Raw genomic sequence first — 24,991 nt, 5'->3', positions numbered from 1 at the left:
CAATCTAAGTGTCACATGATCTGTCACATGATCTCAGTATATATACACCTGTTCTGAAAGGCCCCAGAGTCTGCAACACCACTAAGCAAGGGGCACCACCAAGCAAGTGGCACCATGAAGACCAAGGAGCTCTCCAAACAGGTCAGGGACAAAGTTGTGGAGAAGTACAGATCAGGGTTGGGTTATAAAAAAATATCCGAAACTTTGAACATCCCACGGAGCACCATTAAATCCATTATTAAAAATGGAAAGAATATGGCACCACAACAAACCTGCCAAGAGAGGGGTGCCCACCAAAACTCACGGACCAGGCAAGGAGGGCATTAATCAGAGACGCAACAAAGCGACCAAAGATAACCCTGAAGGAGCTGCAAAGCTCCACAGCGGAGATTGGAGAATCTGTCCATAGGACCACTTTAAGCCGTACACTCCACAGAGCGTATGGACGAAGGTTCTCTGGTCAGATGAGACTAAAATTGAGCTTTTAGGCCATCAAGGAAAACGCTATGTCTGGCACAAACCCAACACCTCATCACCCCGAGAACACCATCCCCACAGTGAAGTATGGTGGTGGCAGCATCATGCTGTGGGGATGTTTTTCATCGGCAGGGACTGGGAAACTGGTCAGAATTGAAGGGATGATGGATGGCGCTAAATACAGGGAAATTCTTGAGGGAAACCTGTTTGTCTTCCAGAGATTTGAGACTGGGACAGAGGTTCACCTTCCAGCAGGACAATGACCCTAAGGATACCGCTAAAGCAACACTCGAGGGGTTTAAGGGGAAACATTTAAATGTCTTGGAATGGCCTAGTCAAAGCCCAGACCTCAATCCAATTGAGAATATGTGGTATGACTTAAAGATTTCTGTACACCAGCAGGAACCCATCCAATTTGAAGGAGCTGGAGCAGTTTTGCCTTGAAGAATGGGCAAAAATCCCAGTGGCTAGATGTGCCAAGCTTATAGAGACATACCCCAAGAGACTTGCAGCTGTAATTGCTGCAAAAGGTGGCTCTACAAACATTGACTTTGGGGGGGATGAATAGTTATGCACGCTCAAGTTTTCTGTTTTTTTTTTCTTATTTCTTGTTTGTTTCACAATAAAAAATATTTTGCATCTTCAAAGTGGATAGGCATGTTTGTATCAAATAATACAAACCCCCCAAAAATATATTTTAGTTCCAGGTTGTAAGGCAACAAAATAGGAAAAATGCCAAGGGAGGTGAATACTTTCGCAAGGCACTGTAAAAGTAAAGATACCTAATAGAAAATGACTCAAGTAAAAGTGAAAGTTACCCAGTAAAATACTATTTGAGTAAATGTCTAAAAGTATAGGGTTTTAAATATACTTAAGCATCAAAAGTAAATGGAATCGCTAAAATATACTTAAGTATCAAAAGTAAAAGTATAAATATATTAAGCAAATTCCTTATATTAAGCAAATATTTGTTAAATGTACAGATAGCCAGGGGCAAACTCCAACATTTAGACATAATTTACAAACGAAACATGTGTGTTTAATGAGTCCACTAGATCAGAGGCAGTAGGGATGTAGGGATGACCAGGGTTTAGTGTTCTGTTGATAAGTGCATGAATTGGACCGTTTTCCTGTGCTGCTAAACATTCAAAATGTAACGAATACTTTGGGGTGTCAGGGAAAATCTATGGCCTAAAAAGTACAATATTTTCTTAAGGAATGTAGTGAAGTAAAAGTTGTCAAAAATATAAATTGTAAAGTACAGATACCCCAAAAAACTACTTAGGTAATACTTGAAAGTATTTTTACATAAGTACTTTACACCACATGCATTTGTTTGTCGGATTTCGAAACTTGACACATGTAAAAGATGAAATACCACACAAATGAAATGTTTAACTGTTACTGAGGTTTATATCTTGTAAAACGACAGGGGGATTTGTTAATTCGAATGTCATTCAAGTCAGGAGTGTGTCTTGAAGTTGATGGTTTATTGATTCCATTACCACTCTCTGGAAGTCACCCCCTGAGCTTCATCAGCAACACCTGACAACGGGGGGCCCTCCAAGGGAGTTGATAGGGGCTAGGGGGCAGTTTGGGATTCACAGTCTCGCTCTCTCTCTCTCTCACACACACACAGTCACACACACTGTGTGAAGTCTGTACCTTTACCTACTTGTACTGTATCCTACCTATGTGTGTGTGTATACTGCAGCCAATCACCAGTATGTGTACAGTTAAAGTTACCAATGTGTAGTGGTTCCTACATGTGTGTTCAGTTACCTACTGTATCCTACCTGTATGTGTACACTCCCTCTGGCTGTGGTTGAGTGGTTCTTATATAAAGACTTGAGTGGATTATCAGAGTAATGGTGGGATTACCGCAGTCACGAGCCCAGCTGTAATCAGCAGCATTCCGTCACCACCACCGCAACACAGATCTCAATACCGTTCCCAATCTTAGTCTTCATCCCAATCTAATTTATAATTCACTATCAGATCTCTCTATCACGGCTACATTCCCCCTCAAACCAATCCCCTTCCTTTTTATCTCTTTTTCAGTTACCTCGGTGACTGTATATACATCAGTTCACCCCTCTACTCTGTCTCATTCTATATACATCAGTTCACCCCTCTACTCTGTCTCATTCTATATACTACAGTTCACCCCTCTACTCTGTCTCATTCTATATACTACAATTCACCCCCTCTACTCTGTCTCATTCTATATACTACAGTTCACCCCCTCTACTCTGTCTCATTCTATATACTACAGTTCACTCCCTCTACTCTGTCTCATTCTATATACTACGGTCACCCCCTCTACTCTGTCTCATTCTATATACATCAGTTCACCCCCTCTACTCTGTCTCATTCTATATACTACGGTTCACCCCATCTACTCTGTCTCATTCTATATACTACAGTTCACTCCCTCTACTCTGTCTCATTCTATATACATCAGTTCACCCCCTCTACTCTGTCTCATTCTATATACTACAGTTCACCCCCTCTACTCTGTCTCATTCTATATACATCAGTTCACCCCCTCTACTCTGTCTCATTCTATATACTACAGTTCACCCCCTCTACTCTGTCTCATTCTATATACTACAGTTCACCCCCTCTACTCTGTCTCATTCTATATACATCAGTTCACCCCCTCTACTCTGTCTCATTCTATATACTACAGTTCACCCCCTCTACTCTGTCTCATTCTATATACTACGGTTCACCCCCTCTACTCTGTCTCATTCTATATACATCAGTTCACCCCTCTACTCTGTCTCATTCTATATACATCAGTTCACCCCCTCTACTCTGTCTCATTCTATATACATCAGTTCACCCCCTCTACTCTGTCTCATTCTATATACTACAGTTCACCCCCTCTACTCTGTCTCATTCTATATACTACGGTTCACCCCCTCTACTCTGTCTCATTCTATATACTACAGTTCACCCCCTCTACTCTGTCTCATTCTATATACTACAGTTCACCCCCTCTACTCTGTCTCATTCTATATACTACGGTCACCCCCTCTACTGTGTCTCATTCTATATACTACAGTTCACCCCCTCTACTCTGTCTCATTCTATATACTACGGTCACCCCCTCTACTCTGTCTCATTCTATATACATCAGTTCACCCCCTCTACTCTGTCTCATTCTATATACTACAGTTCACCCCCTCTACTCTGTCTCATTCTATATACTACGGTTCACCCCCTCTACTCTGTCTCATTCTATATACTACAGTTCACCCCCTCTACTCTGTCTCATTCTATATACTACAGTTCACCCCCTCTACTCTGTCTCATTCTATATACTACGGTTCACCCCCTCTACTCTGTCTCATTCTATATACTACGGTCACCCCCTCTACTCTGTCTCATTCTATATACTACGGTTCACCCCCTCTACTCTCTCATTCTATATACTACTGTTCACCCCCTCTACTCTGTCTCATTCTATATACTACGGTTCACCCCCTCTACTCTGTCTCATTCTATATACTACGGTTCACCCCCTCTACTCTCTGTCTCGTTCTATATACTACGGTTCACCCCCTCTACTCTGTCTCATTCTATATACTACGGTTCTTCCCCTCTACTCTCTGTCTCATTCTATATACTACGGTCACCCCCTCTACTCTGTCTCATTCTATATACTACGGTTCACCCCCTCTACTCTGTCTCATTCTATATACTACGGTTCACCCCCTCTACTCTGTCTCATTCTATATACTACGGTTCACCCCCTCTACTCTGTCTCATTCTATATACTACGGTCACCCCCTCTACTCTGTCTCATTCTATATACTACGGTTCACCCCCTCTACTCTGTCTCATTCTATATACTACGGTTCACCCCCTCTACTCTGTCTCATTCTATATACTACGTTTCACCCCCTCTACTCTCTGTCTCATTCTATATACTACAGTCACCCCCTCTACTCTGTCTCATTCTATATACTACGGTTCACCCCCTCTACTCTGTCTCATTCTATATACTACGGTCACCCCCTCTACTCTGTCTCATTCTATATACTACGGTTCACCCCCTCTACTCTGTCTCATTCTATATACTACGGTTCACCCCCTCTACTCTGTCTCATTCTATATACTACGGTTCACCCCCTCTACTCTGTCTCATTCTATATACTACGGTTCACCCCCTCTACTCTCTGTCTCATTCTATATACTACAGTCACCCCCTCTACTCTGTCTCATTCTATATACTACTGTTCACCCCCTCTACTCTGTCTCATTCTATATACTACGGTTCACCCCCTCTACTCTGTCTCATTCTATATACTACGGTTCACCCCCTCTACTCTGTCTCATTCTATATACTACGGTTCACCCCCTCTACTCTGTCTCATTCTATATACTACGGTTCACCCCCTCTACTCTCTGTCTCATTCTATATACTACGGATCACCCCCTCTTCTCTCTGTCTCATTCTATAAACTACGGTTTACCCCCTCTACTCTGTCTCATTCTATATACTACGGTTCACCCCCTCTACTCTGTCTCATTCTATATACTACGGTTCACCCCCTCTACTCTGTCTCATTCTATATACTACAGTTCTCCCCTTCTTCTCGCTGTCTCATTCTATATACTACGGTTCACCCCCTCTACTCTGTCTCATTCTATATACTACGGTTCACCCCCTCTACTCTGTCTCATTCTATATACATCAGTTCACCCCCTCTACTCTGTCTCATTCTATATACATCAGTTCACCCACTCTACTCTGTCTCATTCTATATACTACGGTTCACCCCCTCTACTCTGTCTCATTCTATATACTACGGTTCACCCCCTCTACTCTGTCTCATTCTATATACTACGGATCACCCCCTCTTCTCTCTGTCTCATTCTATAAACTACGGTTCACCCCCTCTACTCTGTCTCATTCTATATACTACGGTTCACCCCCTCTACTCTGTCTCATTCTATATACTACGGTTCACCCCCTCTACTCTGTCTCATTCTATATACTACAGTTCTCCCCTTCTTCTCGCTGTCTCATTCTATATACTACGGTTCACCCCCTCTACTCTGTCTCATTCTATATACTACGGTTCACCCCCTCTACTCTGTCTCATTCTATATACATCAGTTCACCCCCTCTACTCTGTCTCATTCTATATACATCAGTTCACCCACTCTACTCTGTCTCATTCTATATACTACGGTTCACCCCCTCTACTCTGTCTCATTCTATATACTACGGTTCACCCCCTCTACTCTGTCTCATTCTATATACTACAGTTCACCCCCTCTACTCTGTCTCATTCTATATACTACGGTCACCCCCTCTACTCTGTCTCATTCTATATACTACGGTTCACCCCCTCTACTCTCTGTCTCATTCTATATACTACTGTTCACCCCCTCTACTCTGTCTCATTCTATATACTACGGTTCACCCCCTCTACTCTGTCTCATTCTATATACTACGGTTCACCCCCTCTACTCTCTGTCTCATTCTATATACTACGGTTCACCCCCTCTACTCTGTCTCATTCTATATACTACGGTTCTTCCCCTCTACTCTCTGTCTCATTCTATATACTACGGTCACCCCCTCTACTCTGTCTCATTCTATATACTACGGTTCACCCCCTCTACTCTGTCTCATTCTATATACTACGGTTCACCCCCTCTACTCTGTCTCATTCTATATACTACGGTTCACCCCCTCTACTCTGTCTCATTCTATATACTACGGTTCACCCCCTCTACTCTGTCTCATTCTATATACTACGGTTCACCCCCTCTACTCTGTCTCATTCTATATACTACGTTTCACCCCCTCTATTCTCTGTCTCATTCTATATACTACAGTCACCCCCTCTACTCTGTCTCATTCTATATACTACTGTTCACCCCCTCTTCTCTGTCTCATTCTATATACTATGGTTCACCCCCTCTACTCTGTCTCATTCTATATACTACGGTTCACCCCCTCTACTCTTTCTCATTCTATATACTACGGTTCACCCCCTCTACTCTGTCTCCTTCTATATACTACGGTTCTTCCCCTCTACTCTCTGTCTCATTCTATATACTACGGTCACCCCCTCTACTCTGTCTCATTCTATATACTACGGTTCACCCCCTCTACTCTGTCTCATTCTATATACTACGGTTCACCCCCTCTACTCTGTCTCATTCTATATACTACGGTTCACCCCCTCTACTCTGTCTCATTCTATATACTACGGTTCACCCCCTCTACTCTGTCTCATTCTATATACTACGGTTCACCCCCTCTACTCTGTCTCATTCTATATACTACGTTTCACCCCCTCTATTCTCTGTCTCATTCTATATACTACAGTCACCCCCTCTACTCTGTCTCATTCTATATACTACTGTTCACCCCCTCTTCTCTGTCTCATTCTATATACTATGGTTCACCCCCTCTACTCTGTCTCATTCTATATACTACGGTTCACCCCCTCTACTCTTTCTCATTCTATATACTACGGTTCACCCCCTCTACTCTGTCTCATTCTATATACTACGGTTCACCCCCTCTACTCTCTGTCTCATTCTATATACTACGGATCACCCCCTCTTCTCTCTGTCTCATTCTATAAACTACGGTTCACCCCCTCTACTCTGTCTCATTCTATATACTACGGTTCACCCCCTCTACTCTGTCTCATTCTATATACTACGGTTCACCCCCTCTACTCTGTCTCATTCTATATACTACAGTTCTCCCCTTCTTCTCGCTGTCTCATTCTATATACTACGGTTCACCCCCTCTACTCTGTCTCATTCTATATACTACAGTTCTCCCCTTCTTCTCGCTGTCTCATTCTATATACTACGGTTCACCCCCTCTACTCTGTCTCATTCTATATACTACAGTTCTCCCCTTCTTCTCGCTGTCTCATTCTATATACTACGGTTCACCCCCTCTACTCTGTCTCATTCTATATACTACAGTTCACCCCCTCTTCTCTCTGTCTCATTCTATATACTACGGTTCACCCCCTCTACTCTGTCTCATTCTATATACTACGGTTCACCCCCTCTACTCTGTCTCATTCTATATACTACGGTTCACCCCCTCTACTCTGTCTCATTCTATATACTACGGTTCACCCCCTCTACTCTGTCTCATTCTATATACTACGGTTCACCCCCTCTACTCTGTCTCATTCTATATACTACGGTTCACCCCCTCTACTCTCTGTCTCATTCTATATACTACGGTTCACCCCCTCTACTCTGTCTCATTCTATATACTACGGTTCACCCCTTCTACTCTGTCTCATTCTATATACTACGGTCACCCCCTCTACTCTCTCTCATTCTATATACTACGGTTCACCCCCTCTACTCTGTCTCATTCTACATACTACGGTCACCCCCTCTACTCTGTCTCATTCTATATACTACGGTTCACCCCCTCTACTCTGTCTCATTCTATATACTACGGTTCACCCCCTCTACTCTGTCTCATTCTATATACTACGGTCACCCCCTCTACTCTGTCTCATTCTATATACTACGGTTCACCCCCTCTACTCTGTCTCATTCTATATACTACAGGTCTCCCCTTCTTCTCGCTGTCTCATTCTATATACTACAGTTCACCCCCTCTTCTCTCTGTCTCATTCTATATACTACAGTTCTCCCCCTCTACTCTGTCTCATTCTATATACTACGGTTCACCCCATCTACTCTGTCTCATTCTATATACTACGGTTCACCCCCTCTACTCTGTCTCATTTTATATACTACAGTTCACCCCCTCTTCTCTCTGTCTCATTCTATATACTACAGTTCTCCCCTTCTTCTCGCTGTCTCATTCTATATACTACGGTTCACCCCCTCTACTCTGTCTCATTCTATATACTACGGTTCACCCCATCTACTCTGTCTCATTCTATATACTACGGTTCACCCCATCTACTCTGTCTCATTCTATATACTACGGTTCACCCCATCTACTCTGTCTCATTCTATATACTACAGTTCACCCCATCTACTCTGTCTCATTCTATATACTACGGTTCACCCCATCTACTCTGTCTCATTCTATATACTATGGTTCACCCCATCTACTCTGTCTCATTCTATATACTACGGTTTACCCCCTCTTCTCTCTGTCTCATTCTATATACTACAGTTCACCCCCTCTACTCTGTCTCATTCTATATACTACGGTTCACCCCCTCTTCTCTCTGTCTCATTCTATATACTACGGTCACCCCATCTACTCTGTCTCATTCTATATACTACAGTTCACCCCCTCTTCTCGCTGTCTCATTCTATATACTACGGTTCACCCCCTCTACTCTGTCTCATTCTATATACTACAGTTCTCCCCTTCTTCTCGCTGTCTCATTCTATATACTACAGTTCACCCCATCTACTCTGTCTCATTCTATATACTACGGTTCACCCCCTCTACTCTGTCTCATTCTATATACTACAGTTCACCCCCTCTTCTCGCTGTCTCATTCTATATACTACGGTTCACCCCCTCTACTCTGTCTCATTCTATATACTACAGTTCTCCCCTTCTTCTCGCTGTCTCATTCTATATACTACAGTTCACCCCCTCTTCTCTCTGTCTCATTCTATATACTACAGTTCTCCCCTTCTTCTCTCTGTCTCATTCTATATACTACGGTTCTCCCCCTCTACTCTGTCTCATTCTATATACTACAGTTCACCCCATCTACTCTGTCTCATTCTATATACTACAGTTCACCCATCTACTCTGTCTCATTCTATATACTACAGTTCTCCCCTTCTTCTCGCTGTCTCATTCTATATACTACGGTTCACCCCATCTACTCTGTCTCATTCTATATACTACAGTTCACCCCCTCTACTCTGTCTCATTCTATATACTACGGTTCACCCCATCTACTCTGTCTCATTCTATATACTACGGTTCACCCCATCTACTCTGTCTCATTCTATATACTACGGTTCACCCCATCTACTCTGTCTCATTCTATATACTACAGTTCACCCCATCTACTCTGTCTCATTCTATATACTACGGTTCACCCCATCTACTCTGTCTCATTCTATATACTACAGTTCACCCCATCTACTCTGTCTCATTCTATATACTATGGTTCACCCCATCTACTCTGTCTCATTCTATATACTACGGTTCACCCCCTCTACTCTGTCTCATTCTATATACTACGGTTCACCCCTTCTTCTCGCTGTCTCATTCTATATACTACAGTTCTCCCCCTCTTCTCTCTGTCTCATTCTATATACTACAGTTCACCCCCTCTACTCTGTCTCATTCTATATACTACGGTTCACCCCCTCTTCTGTCTGTCTCATTCTATATACTACAGTTCTCCCCCTCTTCTCTCTGTCTCATTCTATATACTACAGTTCACCCCCTCTACTCTGTCTCATTCTATATACTACAGTTCTCCCCCTCTTCTCTCTGTCTCATTCTATATACTACAGTTCACCCCCTCTACTCTGTCTCATTCTATATACTACGGTTCACCCCTTCTTCTCGCTGTCTCATTCTATATACTACAGTTCTCCCCCTCTTCTCTCTGTCTCATTCTATATACTACAGTTCTCCCCTTCTTCTCGCTGTCTCATTCTATATACTACAGTTCTCCCCCTCTTCTCTCTGTCTCATTCTATATACTACAGTTCACCCCCTCTACTCTGTCTCATTCTATATACTACGGTTCACCCCCTCTTCTCTCTGTCTCATTCTATATACTACAGTTCTCCCCTTCTTCTCGCTGTCTCATTCTATATACTACGGTTCACCCCCTCTACTCTGTCTCATTCTATATACTACAGTTCACCCCTCTTCTCTCTGTCTCATTCTATATACTACAGTTCACCCCCTCTACTCTGTCTCATTCTATATACTACAATTCTCCCCTTCTTCTCGCTGTCTCATTCTATATACTACAGTTCACCCCATCTACTCTGTCTCATTCTATATACTACAGTTCACCCCATCTACTCTGTCTCATTCTATATACTACAGTTCACCCCTCTTCTCTCTGTCTCATTCTATATACTACAGTTCACCCCATCTACTCTGTCTCATTCTATATACTACAGTTCACCCCATCTACTCTGTCTCATTCTATATACTACAGTTCTCCCCATCTACTCTGTCTCATTCTATATACTACAATTCTCCCCTTCTTCTCGCTGTCTCATTCTATATACTACAGTTCACCCCCTCTACTCTGTCTCATTCTATATACTACAGTTCTCCCCTTCTTCTCGCTGTCTCATTCTATATACTACAGTTCACCCCATCTACTCTGTCTCATTCTATATACTACAGTTCACCCCCTCTACTCTCTCATTATATATACTACAGTTCACCCCATCTACTCTGTCTCATTCTATATACTACAGTTCTCCCCTTCTTCTCGCTGTCTCATTCTATATACTACAGTTCACCCCCTCTACTCTGTCTCATTCTATATACTACAGTTCACCCCATCTACTCTGTCTCATTCTATATACTACAGTTCTCCCCTTCTTCTCGCTGTCTCATTCTATATACTACAGTTCACCCCATCTACTCTGTCTCATTTTATATACTACAGTTCACCCCATCTACTCTGTCTCATTCTATATACTACGGTTCACCCCCTCTACTCTGTCTCATTCTATATTCTACGGTTCACCCCATCTACTCTGTCTCATTCTATATACTACAGTTCACCCCTCTTCTCGCTGTCTCATTCTATATACTACAGTTCACCCCATCTACTCTGTCTCATTCTATATACTACAGTTCACCCCATCTACTCTGTCTCATTCTATATACTACAGTTCACCCCATCTACTCTGTCTCATTCTATATACTACAATTCTCCCCTTCTTCTCGCTGTCTCATTCTATATACTACAGTTCACCCCATCCACTCTGTCTCATTCTATATACTACAGTTCACCCCATCTACTCTGTCTCATTCTATATACTACAGTTCACCCCATCTACTCTGTCTCATTCTATATACTACAGTTCACCCCATCTACTCTGTCTCATTCTATATACTACAATTCTCCCCTTCTTCTCGCTGTCTCATTCTATATACTACAGTTCACCCCATCTACTCTGTCTCATTCTATATACTACAGTTCACCCCCTCTTCTCTCTGTCTCATTCTATATACTACAGTTCACCCCATCTACTCTGTCTCATTCTATACACTACAGTTCACCCCCTCTACTCTGTCTCATTCTATATACTACAGTTCACCCCCTCTACTCTGTCTCATTCTATATACTACAGTTCTCCCCTTCTTCTCTCTGTCTCATTCTATACACTACAGTTCACCCCATCTACTCTGTCTCATTCTATATACTACAGTTCACCCCATCTACTCTGTCTCATTCTATATACTACGGTTCACCCCCTCTACTCTGTCTCATTCTATATACTACAGTTCACCCCATCTACTCTGTCTCATTCTATATACTACAGTTCTCCCCTTCTTCTCTCTGTCTCATTCTATATTCCGCTTGCCGTACAGTAGCAGAGAGAACAGTCTGTGACTTGGGTGACAGGAGTCTCCTCCCTCTTTCTCCTTGTCCTTTCTTTTGCAGCATTATTCATCAAATGTTTCCTCTGTAACACATCAGAGTTAGAGTTAGGGTTCAGGGTTCAGGGTTAGGGTTTGAGTTTGTTTTAAGGTTAGGATTTTGGGGTTAAGGTTAGCATTAGGGTTAAGGGTTATGGAAAGTAGGATTTGAAATGGGAATCAATTGTTTGGTCCCCAGAAGGATAGTAAAATAAACGTGTGTGTGTGTGTGTGTGTGTGTGTGTGTGTGTGTTTGCAATAACTGTCAAGATGTACAGTATTGGGGCCCAAATTCACAGCTTATTCACCTGTATGGGTCATAAAATATGATCGTAAAGATGTACAGTAAACTATCACAATGGAAGTGGTTCTCTTATTCCACCCCTCTGTTTCTTTTTATTCCAGGTTCCATGACTTTATGGAGACATTTCTTCCCATTCTTTCCAAGAAGTTGGATACACAACATCAACACTCCCAGTAAACTGGACACAGGAATATTTGTTGTGCTACAAGAGCTACACCAGAGCACCCAGACAGACCAAGTCTCAAGGAACAGGTTACTGATTACATGATTTTATTAGTTTTATTATGGGTTTTCATTGAGCTATTACAAATGAAGATGAAAACCATAGAGGGTTAGAGACGGTGAGTCCATCCTGTCCTTTAGCTCTTTACCGTCTTACCTTCTCAGAATGTCCACAGGACAAGACCTATCTGCTTACATCATCAGAGCATCTGTTTTCACAAAGGAGATCTGAAGTCATGGTTTTATCTCTGTTTATGCTGATTGTTGGTTGGTTTGATCTGTATTGTCATGTTATTCCCAGGTTGGCAAGGACACAGGAGAGGCATCATGGGAGGAACAAAACAGGATACGAAATGTGATGACTGACTGAGTGAAAGAAGAAAACGTCAGAGAAAGAAGGAAAGAGAGAAGGATTGTGCGTTCTCTACTTTCTCAGAAGTGCAGCCCCTAAATTCCTGTTACTATGCCTGAGAGAGGGAGGGCAGCAGACCAGTCAAAATGAACCCCTACGTCACCTCTCACTTTAGGAGGGATCTCTTTCCCCACTTCCACTTGTTGTAGAGGCTTCTCTTCTCTTCACCCCTCTCTTACTGTTTGTGTGACATGGGTACACCTGTTTCTGTGTAAACCTAGGACAACAGGTAACACCTGTCTCTGTAAACCTAGGACAGCAGGTAACACCTGTCTCTGTGTAAACCTAGGACAACAGGTAACACCTGTCGCTGTGTAAACCTAGGACAACAGGTAACACCTGTCTCTGTAAACCTAGGACAACAAGTAACACCTGTCTCTGTAAACCTAGGACAACGGGTAACACCTGTCTCTGTAAACCTAGGACAACAGGTAACACCTGTCTCTCTGTAAACCTAGGACAACAGGTAACACCTGTCTCTGTGTAAACCTAGGACAACAGGTAACACCTGTCTCTCTGCAAACTTAGGACAACAGGTAACACCTGTCTCTGTAAACCTAGGACAACAGGTAACACCTGTCTCTGTGTAAACCTAGGACAACAGGTAACACCTGTCTCTGTGTAAACCTAGGACAACAGGTAACATCTGTCTCTGTGTAAACCTAGGACAACAGGTAACACCTGTCTCTGTAAACCTAGGACAACAGGTAACACCTGTCTCTGTGTAAACCTAGGACAGTAGGTAACATCTGTCTCTGTGTGAACCTAGGACAGTAGGTAACATCTGTCTCTGTGTGAACCTAGGACAGTAGGTAACATCTGTCTCTGTGTGAACCTAGGACAGTAGGTAACATCTGTCTCTGTGTGAACCTAGGACAGTAGGTAACATCTGTCTCTGTGTGAACCTAGGGCAGTAGGTAACAGCTGTCTCTGTGTAAACCTAGGACAACGGGTAACACCTGTCTCTGTAAACCTAGGACAACAGGTAACACCTGTCTCTGTGTAAACCTAGGACAACAGGTAACACCTGTCTCTGTAAACCTAGGACAACAAGTAACACCTGTCTCTGTGTAAACCTAGGACAACAAGTAACACCTGTCTCTGTGTAAACCTAGGACAACAGGTAACACCTGTCTCTGTGTAAACCTAGGACAACAGGTAACATCTGTCTCTGTGTAAACCTAGGACAACAGGTAACACCTGTCTCTGTAAACCTAGGACAACAGGTAACACCTGTCTCTGTGTAAACCTAGGACAGTAGGTAACATCTGTCTCTGTGTGAACCTAGGACAGTAGGTAACATCTGTCTCTGTGTGAACCTAGGACAGTAGGTAACATCTGTCTCTGTGAACCTAGGACAGTAGGTAACATCTGTCTCTGTGTGAACCTAGGACAGTTGGTAACATCTGTCTCTGTGTGAACCTAGGGCAGTAGGTAACAGCTGTCTCTGTGTAAACCTAGGACAACGGGTAACACCTGTCTCTGTAAACCTAGGACAACAGGTAACAGCTGTCTCTGTGTAAACCAACGACTGTTGCCTTGGTATTCTCCTGTGTTGTGCCTTTGTTGCTCCTAGTCAGGGTGTTACACTGTAAACTGTCATTAGTGATCTGGTCAAGGTGTTACACTGTAAACTGTCCTCAGGGAGCTGGTGAAGGGTTTGAACTGTTCCTCAGGAACCTAGTAACATGTTTAGCTTGTTCACTGGGGGTCAAAGACTTGCCAGCGTTCGAAACCACAGTCCACAGGAAATGTGTACGGAAGGTAAAGTCTAATATCGCATCCAAACCTTTTTTATGTCATTTGGATTTGCCCTGAATCAAACCTTTTGAGTTTTCTTTGTTTTTATCCCTAAGGGATTTGGCATGCAACAAACAAAAAAATCTCTCTTCCCAAAATATTACCTTTGTTTGCCTCAGTGGGTCGTTGTTTTTACCCAGTTTTCCTTGCATGTCCTCTGCAAATTTTTTCCAAAGGAATTAGACTGGAAGCTTTTCTGAAATGGATAAACATGTGTGTTCTCTGTCAAGCAGGGGTGTTGAGTGTGACACTTGAACCAAGAGGAGAGAACTAAAGCCAACCCGTTTAGAAAAAACAAGCACATGGCACCTCCCGTCCCAGGATTGGACAGGATTTGACCTCTGAAATAACCTTTGAGCTCTGAGTTTTCATAGAGGTCATCCACAGGTGTATGCCCTGTGTGCCTGTTACCCCTCCCCTCTTTCCCCACAACCGGCCAATAGGATTCTGCTCCTCCTACACACTCACTTTGACTCTATAATAGGTGTTGTATATTATTAATCCTGGTATCATATGTATAGGATGGTACACAAAAATAGGTACACAGAAAGTACACACAATTGTACATGCCTTGGCATTCTAGTCAAGTAATTTCATTCTCTCTCCTTTTATTTATTGTCTTTCTCCCTCTCTTTCCCTCACTCCCTCTGTTATAGAGAATTCTCCCTCTCTTTCCCTCACTCCCTCTGTTATAGAGAATTCTCCCTCTCTTTCCCTCACTCCCTCTGTTATAGAGAATTCTCCCTCTCTTTCCCTCACTCCCTCTGTTATAGAGAATTCTCCCTCTCTTTCCCTCACTCCCTCTGTTATAGAGAATTCTCCCTCTCTTTCCCTCACTCCCTCTGTTATAGAGAATTCTCCCTCTCTTTCCCTCACTCCCTCTGTTATAGAGAATTCTCCCTCTCTTTCCCTCACTCCCTCTGTTATAGAGAATTCTCCCATGCAGTTGTAGTGGAGAGTAAGTCTCCTTATTGTTGTATACATTTTTACAACACTGAGTTAATACGATGTAGTTGATCTGGTCAGTAGTCAGTCTGTGCAGTGTGTTCTGTACTGAATTGACAATGCCTTTAGGAGAAACACAGAGACTCTCAGGAATAGGATATCCTGTTAAAAAAACAGTCACCTGAGAGAGCCACAAACAAATTTCAAATGTCTCTAAAAGTCTGCTTTTGTTGTGCCAAGAACTCACCACTGACATTTGAGGACTTTTGTGGCTTGGAAAAGATACTTGGATTTGAGGGGAAACTGCTGGTCACAGTCTCCCACTTGTGAGAGACACTGAGTGAGTATTATTTACACAGTGCATGGCTACTGTAGCTCATAAATGTATTCCGAGGCCCTGTAGCAAATTAAACATAGGTATAAAAGGGTGGAGGAACATATTCTGACTGATAGGTCAGTGAATGTATTGGAATTGTGTACCATTATCTGAATCAATAGTCTAAGGAGTTCCTCCTCTGTTTCAATCTGCCTTGTGTATTTTCCATGACCAAACCACTGGGAAGTGAAGATCATGGAACGTAAGAAACAGCATGCTTTTCTCTGCTGGTTGCATGTTAGATACGTGTTAGAAACATAGACACCGTTTGACTGTACTGTGGATCTACCCCTGGACTCTGTATTGTCATATTGCACTTTAGTGAATGTGGGGAGTATATATCCTCCTTACTACTACACCATTCTATCCCCAGCTCTCATCCTTTCAAGCTTCTCAGTTCCTGTAGCCTGCTCAATGTCTTTCCCTCGTGCTGTTTCAAACTGTCAGCAAAACTCCCGCTCCCTCGTAAGATGGCCACAGACTATGGGTCCCTCCTGTTGATACCCTGGACACGTGTGTAACCTCCCTCTTCAGCCCAAAGGAGTGTAAGTACTACAGCGACTATACAGTATTACTGCGAGACTGTCTATCTGCTGCTGTGGAATACGTTTCTGAAACAACACTGCTTGTTGACCAGAGGAGTATATACAGCAACAGCTTGACCACTGAGCTTCCTTCAAGAGAATGGAAGGAAGACTGTGAATCAGGACACTGTAGAGCTGTGAGTAACCCTGACTGTTAATAAAAAGTTAGTGGAACAATGATCCATGAAGTGAGCGAATTCATCTACTGCTGGATAGAGCTTTTCCTCATGGATCTACCTTTACCACATCAGATGGATTACTTTTCACCATAGAAACAGTGGAACTGGAAAGAAGTACAGAACACCAGGTTCTTATCAATACCTAGGTGGTCATAAACTCACAAAGCACATAGGAGTTGAGACTACAGCTTCATCAGCGTAAGACATTGTATTTAGCACCATGGGAGCGGCGCGTGTTAAGCGACGTTTCAGTGTGGTGGTTGACGGGCTGGTAGACGAGGAGGAAGTCATTAAGCTGGCTCTGAGTGTTGCTGACACGGCCAGGGTGGGGGGGAGCACGGGAGGCTCAGGGAGCCCCACCAGCCCCTCTCCCACACACAACCGAAATGGCAAAGCACTCCCCCTGCAGGGCAACGGCAGCAATGCACGGAGGCCCAGCGGAGCCCTGGAGGCAGGAGGGGAAGGATCGATGAAAGGAGGAGGGCGCTCAGGACTGAGGGGCGGGAGGGGCGGAAGTCTGGGGAGAAGGGGAGAAGGCTGTTCGTCCTCGGACCGAGATTCAACACTGTCGTCCCCTTCCTCCTCAAGCCGCCGGCCCACCCGGCGCTCTAGCCGCCGGCCCCGCCACCGCTTTGTGGGCAAGGACGGGCGCTGCAACGTCACCTTCGTCAACATGAGCGAGAGGGGCCAGCGTTACCTCAGCGACCTCTTCACCACCTGCGTGGACATCCGCTGGCGTTGGATGCTAGTCATCTTCTGCCTCTCCTTCCTCCTCTCCTGGCTGCTCTTTGGCTTCGCCTTCTGGCTCATTGCCGCCGCACACGGGGACTTCGCCATCCACCTTAACCCCAGCTCGGGTGCCTCTTCCGGGGGAGGAGATGAGTCCGGGGCAGGGGCGGTGGTGGAAGTGGAGGAAACGTGTTTCGTTCAAGTGAACAGCTTTATGGCGGCCTTCCTGTTCTCCCTGGAGACGCAGACGTCCATCGGTTATGGCTTCCGCAGCGTGACCGAGGCCTGCCCCCTGGCGGTGATGGCGGTCGTCTTGCAGTGCATTGTGGGCTGCATCATCGACGCCTTCATCATCGGAGCGGTCATGGCGAAGATCGCTAAGCCCAAGAAGCGTAATGAGACGCTGTTGTTCTCTGACACGGCAGTGGTGGCGCTGAGAGACGGGAAACTCTGCATGATGTGGAGGGTGGGGAACCTACGCAAGAGCCACCTGGTAGAGGCACACGTACGTGCACAGCTATTGAAGGTAAGAAAGGAGAGAAGAAGAAGATTGGTTGAGGGATGAAAGAAGGGAGTAAAGAGACTGAAGAGGCTGTAAACAGTAGAAGAGGCAGGACACATCAGTACTGTATTAAGAGAGAGATAGAGGGAGAGCGAGCAGTAGAGAGGGAGAGCGAGAGCGAGAGAGAGCAGTAGAGAGGGAGAGTGAGAGAGAGCAGTAGAGAGGGAGAGCGAGAGCGAGAGAGAGCAGTAGAGAGGGAGAGTGAGAGAGAGCAGTAGAGAGGGAGAGTGAGAGAGAGCAGTAGAGAGGGAGAGTGAGAGAGAGCAGTAGAGAGGGAGAGTGAGAGCGAGCAGTAGAGAGGGAGAGCGAGAGAGAGCAGTAGAGAGGGAGAGGGAGAGCGAGAGAGAGCAGTAGAGAGGGAGAGCGAGAGAGAGAGAGAGAGAGCAGTAGAGAGGGAGAGCGAGAGAGAGCAGTAGAGAGGGAGAGTGAGAGCGAGCAGTAGAGAGGGAGAGGGAGAAAGAGCAGTAGAGAGGGAGAGGGAGAGCGAGAGTGAGAGAGAGCAGTAGAGAGGGAGAGCGAGAGCGAGAGAGAGCAGTAGAGAGGGAGAGTGAGAGAGAGCAGTAGAGAGGGAGAGTGAGAGAGAGCAGTAGAGAGGGAGAGTGAGAGCGAGCAGTAGAGGGAGAGTGAGAGAGAGCAGTAGAGAGGGAGAGTGAGAGAGAGCAGTAGAGAGGGAGAGCGAGAGCGAGAGAGAGCAGTAGAGAGGGAGAGTGAGAGAGAGCAGTAGAGAGGGAGAGTGAGAGAGAGCAGTAGAGAGGGAGAGTGAGAGAGAGCAGTAGAGAGGGAGAGTGAGAGCGAGCAGTAGAGAGGGAGAGCGAGAGAGAGCAGTAGAGAGGGAGAGGGGAGAGCGAGAGAGAGCAGTAGAGAGGGAGAGCGAGAGAGAGAGAGAGAGAGCAGTAGAGAGGGAGAGCGAGAGAGAGCAGTAGAGAGGGAGAGTGAGAGCGAGCAGTAGAGAGGGAGAGGGAGAAAGAGCAGTAGAGAGGGAGAGGGAGAGCGAGAGTGAGAGAGAGCAGTAGAGAGGGAGAGCGAGAGCGAGAGAGAGCAGTAGAGAGGGAGAGTGAGAGAGAGCAGTAGAGAGGGAGAGTGAGAGAGAGCAGTAGAGAGGGAGAGTGAGAGAGAGCAGTAGAGAGGGAGAGTGAGAGCGAGCAGTAGAGAGGGAGAGCGAGAGAGAGCAGTAGAGAGGGAGAGGGAGAGCGAGAGAGAGCAGTAGAGAGGGAGAGCGAGAGAGAGAGAGAGAGAGCAGTAGAGAGGGAGAGCGAGAGAGAGCAGTAGAGAGGGAGAGTGAGAGCGAGCAGTAGAGAGGGAGAGGGAGAAAGAGCAGTAGAGAGGGAGAGGGAGAGCGAGAGTGAGAGAGAGCAGTAGAGAGGGAGAGCGAGAGAGAGCAGTAGAGAGGGAGAGAGAGAGCAGTAGAGAGGGAGAGCGAGAGAGAGCAGTAGAGAGGGAGAGGGAGAGAGAGCAGTAGAGAGGGAGAGGGAGAGAGAGCAGTAGAGAGGGAGAGCGAGAGAGAGAGATAGCAGTAGAGAGGGAGAGGGAGAGCGAGCAGTAGAGAGGGAGAGGGAGAGCGAAAGAGAGAGAGCAGTAGAGAGGGAGAGGGAGAGCGAGAGAGAGCAGTAGAGAGGGAGAGCGAGAGAGAGCAGTAGAGAGGGAGAGGGAGAGCAGTAGAGAGGGAGAGGGAGAGCGAGAGAGCAGTAGAGAGGGAGAGGGAGAGCTAGAGAGAGCAGTAGAGAGGGAGAGCGAGAGAGAGCAGTAGAGAGGGAGAGCGAGAGTGATATCGGTGAGGCCATCTGGACTGTGCTGTGGTTAATGAGAGCTTGTTTTATTCTCCCTCAGGGGTTTAGAAGATTTACTAAGGGATTCATTTCCCCAGGATTCTTTAACTCAAAACCTGTGTGTGTGTGTGTGTGTGTGTGTGTGTGTGTGTGTGGCTCTGTCTGCGTACTCTATATAGATAATACTCTTTTCTGGCCATCTGTTAGCAATTTTGGTGAAAGTTTGCATGGTGGTGTGTGTTCTGACGTATTGTCTGCCGGTCTGTATCTATTGTGTTTCATGTGGCCCTTACCTACCACTGCTTTCATTGTCCTGTGGGTTGTAAAGCTCTAGAGCAGGGAGGTGAAGAGAGGGACATTTTGATCTTCTTAAAAGCTTGACCATGTCAAAGTTCAGACGGGGCAGCTTTGATAAGTTTTGGGGGATCATGTCAGAATTGTATTTCTCAGTGCTGAGGCTGGGGATTGACTCAGGGGAAAGGTTGGGTAGTAAGCCTAGGCCTGCGGAGTATGGCTGCAGACTGGTGCAGCCAAGAAATATAGGCAGGCGAGCGCTTTCTGTGGAACATAACACTTAAGACTTTGGACTGAACTATACACAATGTTCCTGTAAACAATGTAAAAACTAAACACTTAATCACTAACCTCATACCCTCTTTCCTTCCCTTTCTCTACCCCTGTTCTTCCCCCCTCCCCCAGCCGAGGGTGACCCCAGAGGGAGAGTTCCTCCCGCTGGACAACGAGGACATCAACGTGGGATTCGACACAGGAACCGACCGCATCTTCCTGGTTTCCCCGGTAACCATCGTCCACGAGATCAACGATGAGTCGCCGTTTTTCGAGATGGACCGTCGGATGCTGGAGGGCGACGCAGAGCTGGAGGTGGTGGTCATTCTGGAGGGTATGGTGGAGGCCACGGCCATGACCACACAGTGTCGCAGCTCCTACCTCGCCTCCGAGATCCTCTGGGGTCACCGCTTCGAACCTGTGCTCTTCGAGAGGAAGAACTGTTACCAGGTAAGAGGGGAAGAGGAACTATAGAAACAGAAGAGGAAAGAGTTTCTGCTCTGCTAGCTTCGTTGTTACGTTTTCCCTTTTCTCTACATTTTAGCCATTCAGCAGACACTCTTATCCAGAGTGACCCCTCTCTTTTTCTTATCCAGAGTGACCCCTCTCTTTTTCTTATCCAGAGTGACCCCTCTCTTTTTCTTATCCCGAGTGACCCCTCTCTTTTTCTTATCCAGGTGGACTACTCGTTCTTCCACCGGACCTATGAGATTCCCAGCACACCCTCTTGCAGCGCTAAAGAGTTGGCCGAGCAGAAGTACATCCAGGGCTCACGCTCCTCCTTCTGCTACGAGAACGAAGTAGCCCTGCAGCTCGTCTCCCCTGACAATGACCCTGAGGGCAACCCTGGCGGCTGCCCCTCCCCCCTGACCCACCGATCCTCCCTCTCACAACCCACCCACACTAACTAGGGAGGTGACAGGCAGAGGGGACAGGAATTGACCTGGGATCCACAGGAAGTCAGGGACAGACAGAGGGAGAGAGAGGCAGAAAGAGAGACAGGCTTCATAGGGAAAGAGACCAAAGTAGAGAAAGGTAAGTACACGATTTAGGGAAAAGGACAACATTGAGAGACTGAAGTTGAGAGAGGTGTAGAAAGAGAAACAGGAGACACGACAAAGACGCCGAGAGACAAACGGCGAGAGAGAGACTGTATACTGTCAAACAGAGAGAGAAAAGGACAGACAGATAGGACAGAAAAGGAGAGAGAGAAGTGTCATTGAAAGGGGTAGATGGGCTGCTGCTACTCTGACTGTGTTGGCTGATTTGGACATAGCGATCTTTCAGAATCATTATGAACACGTCTGTCTCAGACCCGTCCCGTCAACCAACCGCTACATTCACCACTGGCTCCAGCACCTAGCTGACAACACATACAACACTGACCCCTATTGGCTTCAGTCTGTAACTGCAGCTCCTGTTCAGTTACAACTCACACTGGACGCATGGGAGTAAGGTGAAGCTGCCCCCTAGACACTGAGCTATGACCAGTTTAGTGTTTCTGCCCCCTAATGGTGAAGGTTAGGTTTTGGAGAGGCTAAGCTGATCCTAGATCTGTGCCTACGGGTAACTTCTACCCCAAACCTGTGGAATACTGTGTGACAGAATGAGGTAAAACGGTGTAATCTACACATTGAGGGCTGTTTGTTATGAACTAAATGAGAAGGTATTATTGATATGTTTTTGATTCTGGTCATTTGTGTTCTGTCAAGGTTTGAGCAGGTCTGTTGTGTTAGACTGATATGTAACAAAATGGATACAGAGAAACAGCTGAAAATAAGCAGCGGTTTTAAGCGGTTTCTTTGACTTGTACTGTATGTTGTTATTCTGTATTTATAATGCAAGACTATTATATATTTGCTTTATTTAATCAAACATGTTGCATGTTCAACTGGGTGCAGTGTCAGCACAAAACCACATGAGTGCATAGTCTGGTAACATGTTATTTTAAGGTCTACTTCTAAACTTATGATTCATTGTTTAATATGGTTAACTATGGTTAACAAACAAAGGTTTATAAGTACTTTGTAAGCAGAACTTTTATTAAAATGTTACCTTATGTTATTTTTAAATTCTACAGTACCCAGCTGAAGGGACAATCGTATGTCAATGTTTACCTCTGTCTTGAATATGAGATTCTGTCACCTAAGATTCTGTGTTCCTCAAACATTTAACTTTGTACGATTTTCCTCAGTATTTTATTTATTTATTTAATTTTCTGAATACTGTATATTTGGTTGAATTTTAAGGGAGAAATGGGGGGATGTTAAAGGTAGACTCAGCGATAGGACGTAGATGCAGAAAGTAAACAGCATAGTAGGTCAATTTCCACAACAACTAAGAGCGTTGAAGTGTGAGGCTCAACTTCTCAGCTGTTTAAATAAATAGTGAGGGTATTCCATACCGGTAAAACATGAGCCTATCACAATAATGAAAACAAAATGTTACCGAGGCTGAGATGAATGGCTGACACCGAGACGTGCGCGGACAGCAGTGGACGCATAAATTCTGGCCTAATGACGATCACCTAAACGTCATTACACTTTGCGGTGTTTTGTGTAAAAGATGTCGCTTTCCATTCACCACAGTTTGGAGGCTGGAAATATGTTGAGAGTGGATGAACATGTAAAGGAGAACTTTGAAGTGATTCTTTGACAATCAGGCGTTTGTTTGACAAACATCATGACTGGTGGTTTATGCCACAGTAAAAGGTAATACATTTTAAAAGTTAAATAACAAATCTTTAGTACTAGGCCCACAGAGATCCTAATGAATTAATAGAGATTCTATATGTAATGAATGAATAGGGATTCTATATGGAATTCTGTGAACATAGGAGGTCCCATACTGGGAAGAAATGACCTCTACTTTCACTCGTGTGTGTGAGACTGTGATAGTGAATTCTTGCATCTCGCTCATCTCAATAACTGCAGTGCTGCTCGTGGCAACGTCATTTAGCTGAGTTTACCTTTAAGGTGACATTGTTGGAAGTGTCCAGGCCTTGGCAGAGCACCCTAAGCTGGGACTGTAAATGGACCGTAAACCTGTTGGACTGCCATGACCACTGGAAGCATGTACTGAGGACCTGAAACGTACAACTGTCACTTCACTGCAGTACATTTACGTAAAGAAAACCTCCCTCACCACTCCCTACGTCTTCCTGTTCTTACTGTAAACTGTGAGGGCTCACAACTGCACTGACAAACCACCTGAGGAGGAATTAAATGTTTGTGACATTCTGTTCTCTGAGAGAGGTTCTGTTCAAAGAATTAGAATGGATGACTAATCCTGAATTCTATGGTTCTGCTTTGGTTGGTGTCTGTCTCACACTATGTGGGAGACTAATGCATTGGTTGGTGTCTGTCTCACACTATGTGGGAGACTAATGCATTGGGTGGTGACTGTCTCACACTATGTAGGAGACTAATGCATTGGTTGGTGTCTGTCTCACACTATGTGGGAGACTAATGCATTGGTTGGTGTCTGTCTCACACTATGTGGGAGACTAATGCATTGGGTGGTGACTGTCTCACACTATGTAGGAGACTAATGCATTGGTTGGTGTCTGTCTCACACTATGTGGGAGACTAATGCATTGGATGGTGTCTGTCTCACACTATGTGGGAGACTAATGCATTGGGTGGTGACTGTCTCACACTATGTAGGAGACTAATGCATTGGTTGGTGTCTGTCTCACACTATGTGGGAGACTAATGCATTGGATGGTGTCTGTCTCACACTATGTGGGAGACTAATGCATTGGGTGGTGTCTGTCTCACACTATGTGGGAGACTAATGCATTGGTTGGTGTCTGTCTCACACTATGTGGGAGACTAATGCATTGGATGGTGTCTGTCTCACACTATGTGGGAGACTAATGCATTGGTTGGTGTCTGTCTCACACTATGTGGGAGACTAATGCATTGGATGGTGTCTGTCTCACACTATGTGGGAGACTAATTCATTGGGTGGTGCCTTCAAAAAGAAGTCTATGGTGTTATTCTATAACTAGCACATGATTTGCAATGTTCAACTTAGATTTTTTTATTGCCTGTCTATTTTGTTGAATCGTGTAACTCTTCTGAAAGTGATGGTTTCTGAAATATGTATACTGATGTTATTGAGAGATAAAGAGTTCTAACTTCTATGCCATTACTACCACAATATTTAGTCACACTTTACATTAAGTTAAACTGCCATGTGTGGTATCACATAATACAGTGAGGGAAAAAAGTATTTGATCCCCTGCTGATTTTGTACGTTTGCCCACTGACAAAGAAATGATCAGTCTGTACAGTGAGAGACAGAATAACAACAAAAAAATCCTGAAAAACGCATGTCAAAAATTTTATAAAATGATTTGCATTTTAATGAGGGAAATAAGTATTTGACCCATCTGCAAAACATGACTTAGTACTTGGTGGCAAAACCCTTGTTGGCAATCACAGAGGTCAGACGTTTCTTGTAGTTGGCCACCAGGTTTGCAC

The 24,991-nt window shown here is 44.8% G+C and overlaps 1 protein-coding gene and 1 long non-coding RNA gene across 4 annotated transcripts in view; both read left to right on the top strand.

Annotated features, from left to right (window-relative positions):
• Positions 1–15,487, top strand: part of LOC115189287 (uncharacterized) — a 31,507-nt gene extending 16,020 nt beyond the window's left edge. For 2 of the 3 annotated variants that reach the window (XR_003876827.1, XR_003876833.1), the window contains exons 3-4: positions 12,464–12,614; positions 12,886–15,487. This is a non-coding gene — a long non-coding RNA (uncharacterized LOC115189287). The remainder of the gene's footprint in view (positions 1–12,463; positions 12,615–12,885) is intronic. The other variant, XR_003876839.1, reaches the window with a different exon arrangement.
• Positions 15,488–15,644: 157 nt separating this feature from the next.
• LOC115189271 (inward rectifier potassium channel 2) lies at positions 15,645–24,787 on the top strand. The gene is made up of 4 exons (XM_029747886.1): positions 15,645–16,081; positions 16,491–18,135; positions 20,637–20,954; positions 21,182–24,787. Exons 2-4 carry the CDS (start codon positions 17,101–17,103, stop codon positions 21,413–21,415), a joined length of 1,587 nt encoding a protein of 528 aa, XP_029603746.1. The 5' UTR covers positions 15,645–16,081; positions 16,491–17,100; the 3' UTR covers positions 21,416–24,787.
• Positions 24,788–24,991: the final 204 nt, after the last annotated feature.

The sequence above is a fragment of the Salmo trutta genome, chromosome 3, assembly GCF_901001165.1.
Source record: "Salmo trutta chromosome 3, fSalTru1.1, whole genome shotgun sequence".
Classification (NCBI taxonomy): domain Eukaryota; kingdom Metazoa; phylum Chordata; class Actinopteri; order Salmoniformes; family Salmonidae; genus Salmo; species Salmo trutta.
The sequence above is the reverse complement of the archived record's forward strand: the minus strand, read 5'-3'. Positions and strand labels throughout refer to the sequence as shown.

What these genes read in the sequence shown, in the direction of transcription:
- LOC115189271 (XM_029747886.1), top strand. Translation starts at nt 17,101, where the DNA reads ATGGGAGCGGCGCGTGTTAAGCGACGTTTCAGTGTGGTGGTTGACGGG. An exon ending in TACGTGCACAGCTATTGAAG is followed by an intron (nt 18,136 to 20,636) that starts GTAAGAAAGGAG and finishes CCCCTCCCCCAG; the next exon opens with CCGAGGGTGACCCCAGAGGG. An exon ending in AGAGGAAGAACTGTTACCAG is followed by an intron (nt 20,955 to 21,181) that starts GTAAGAGGGGAA and finishes TTTCTTATCCAG; the next exon opens with GTGGACTACTCGTTCTTCCA.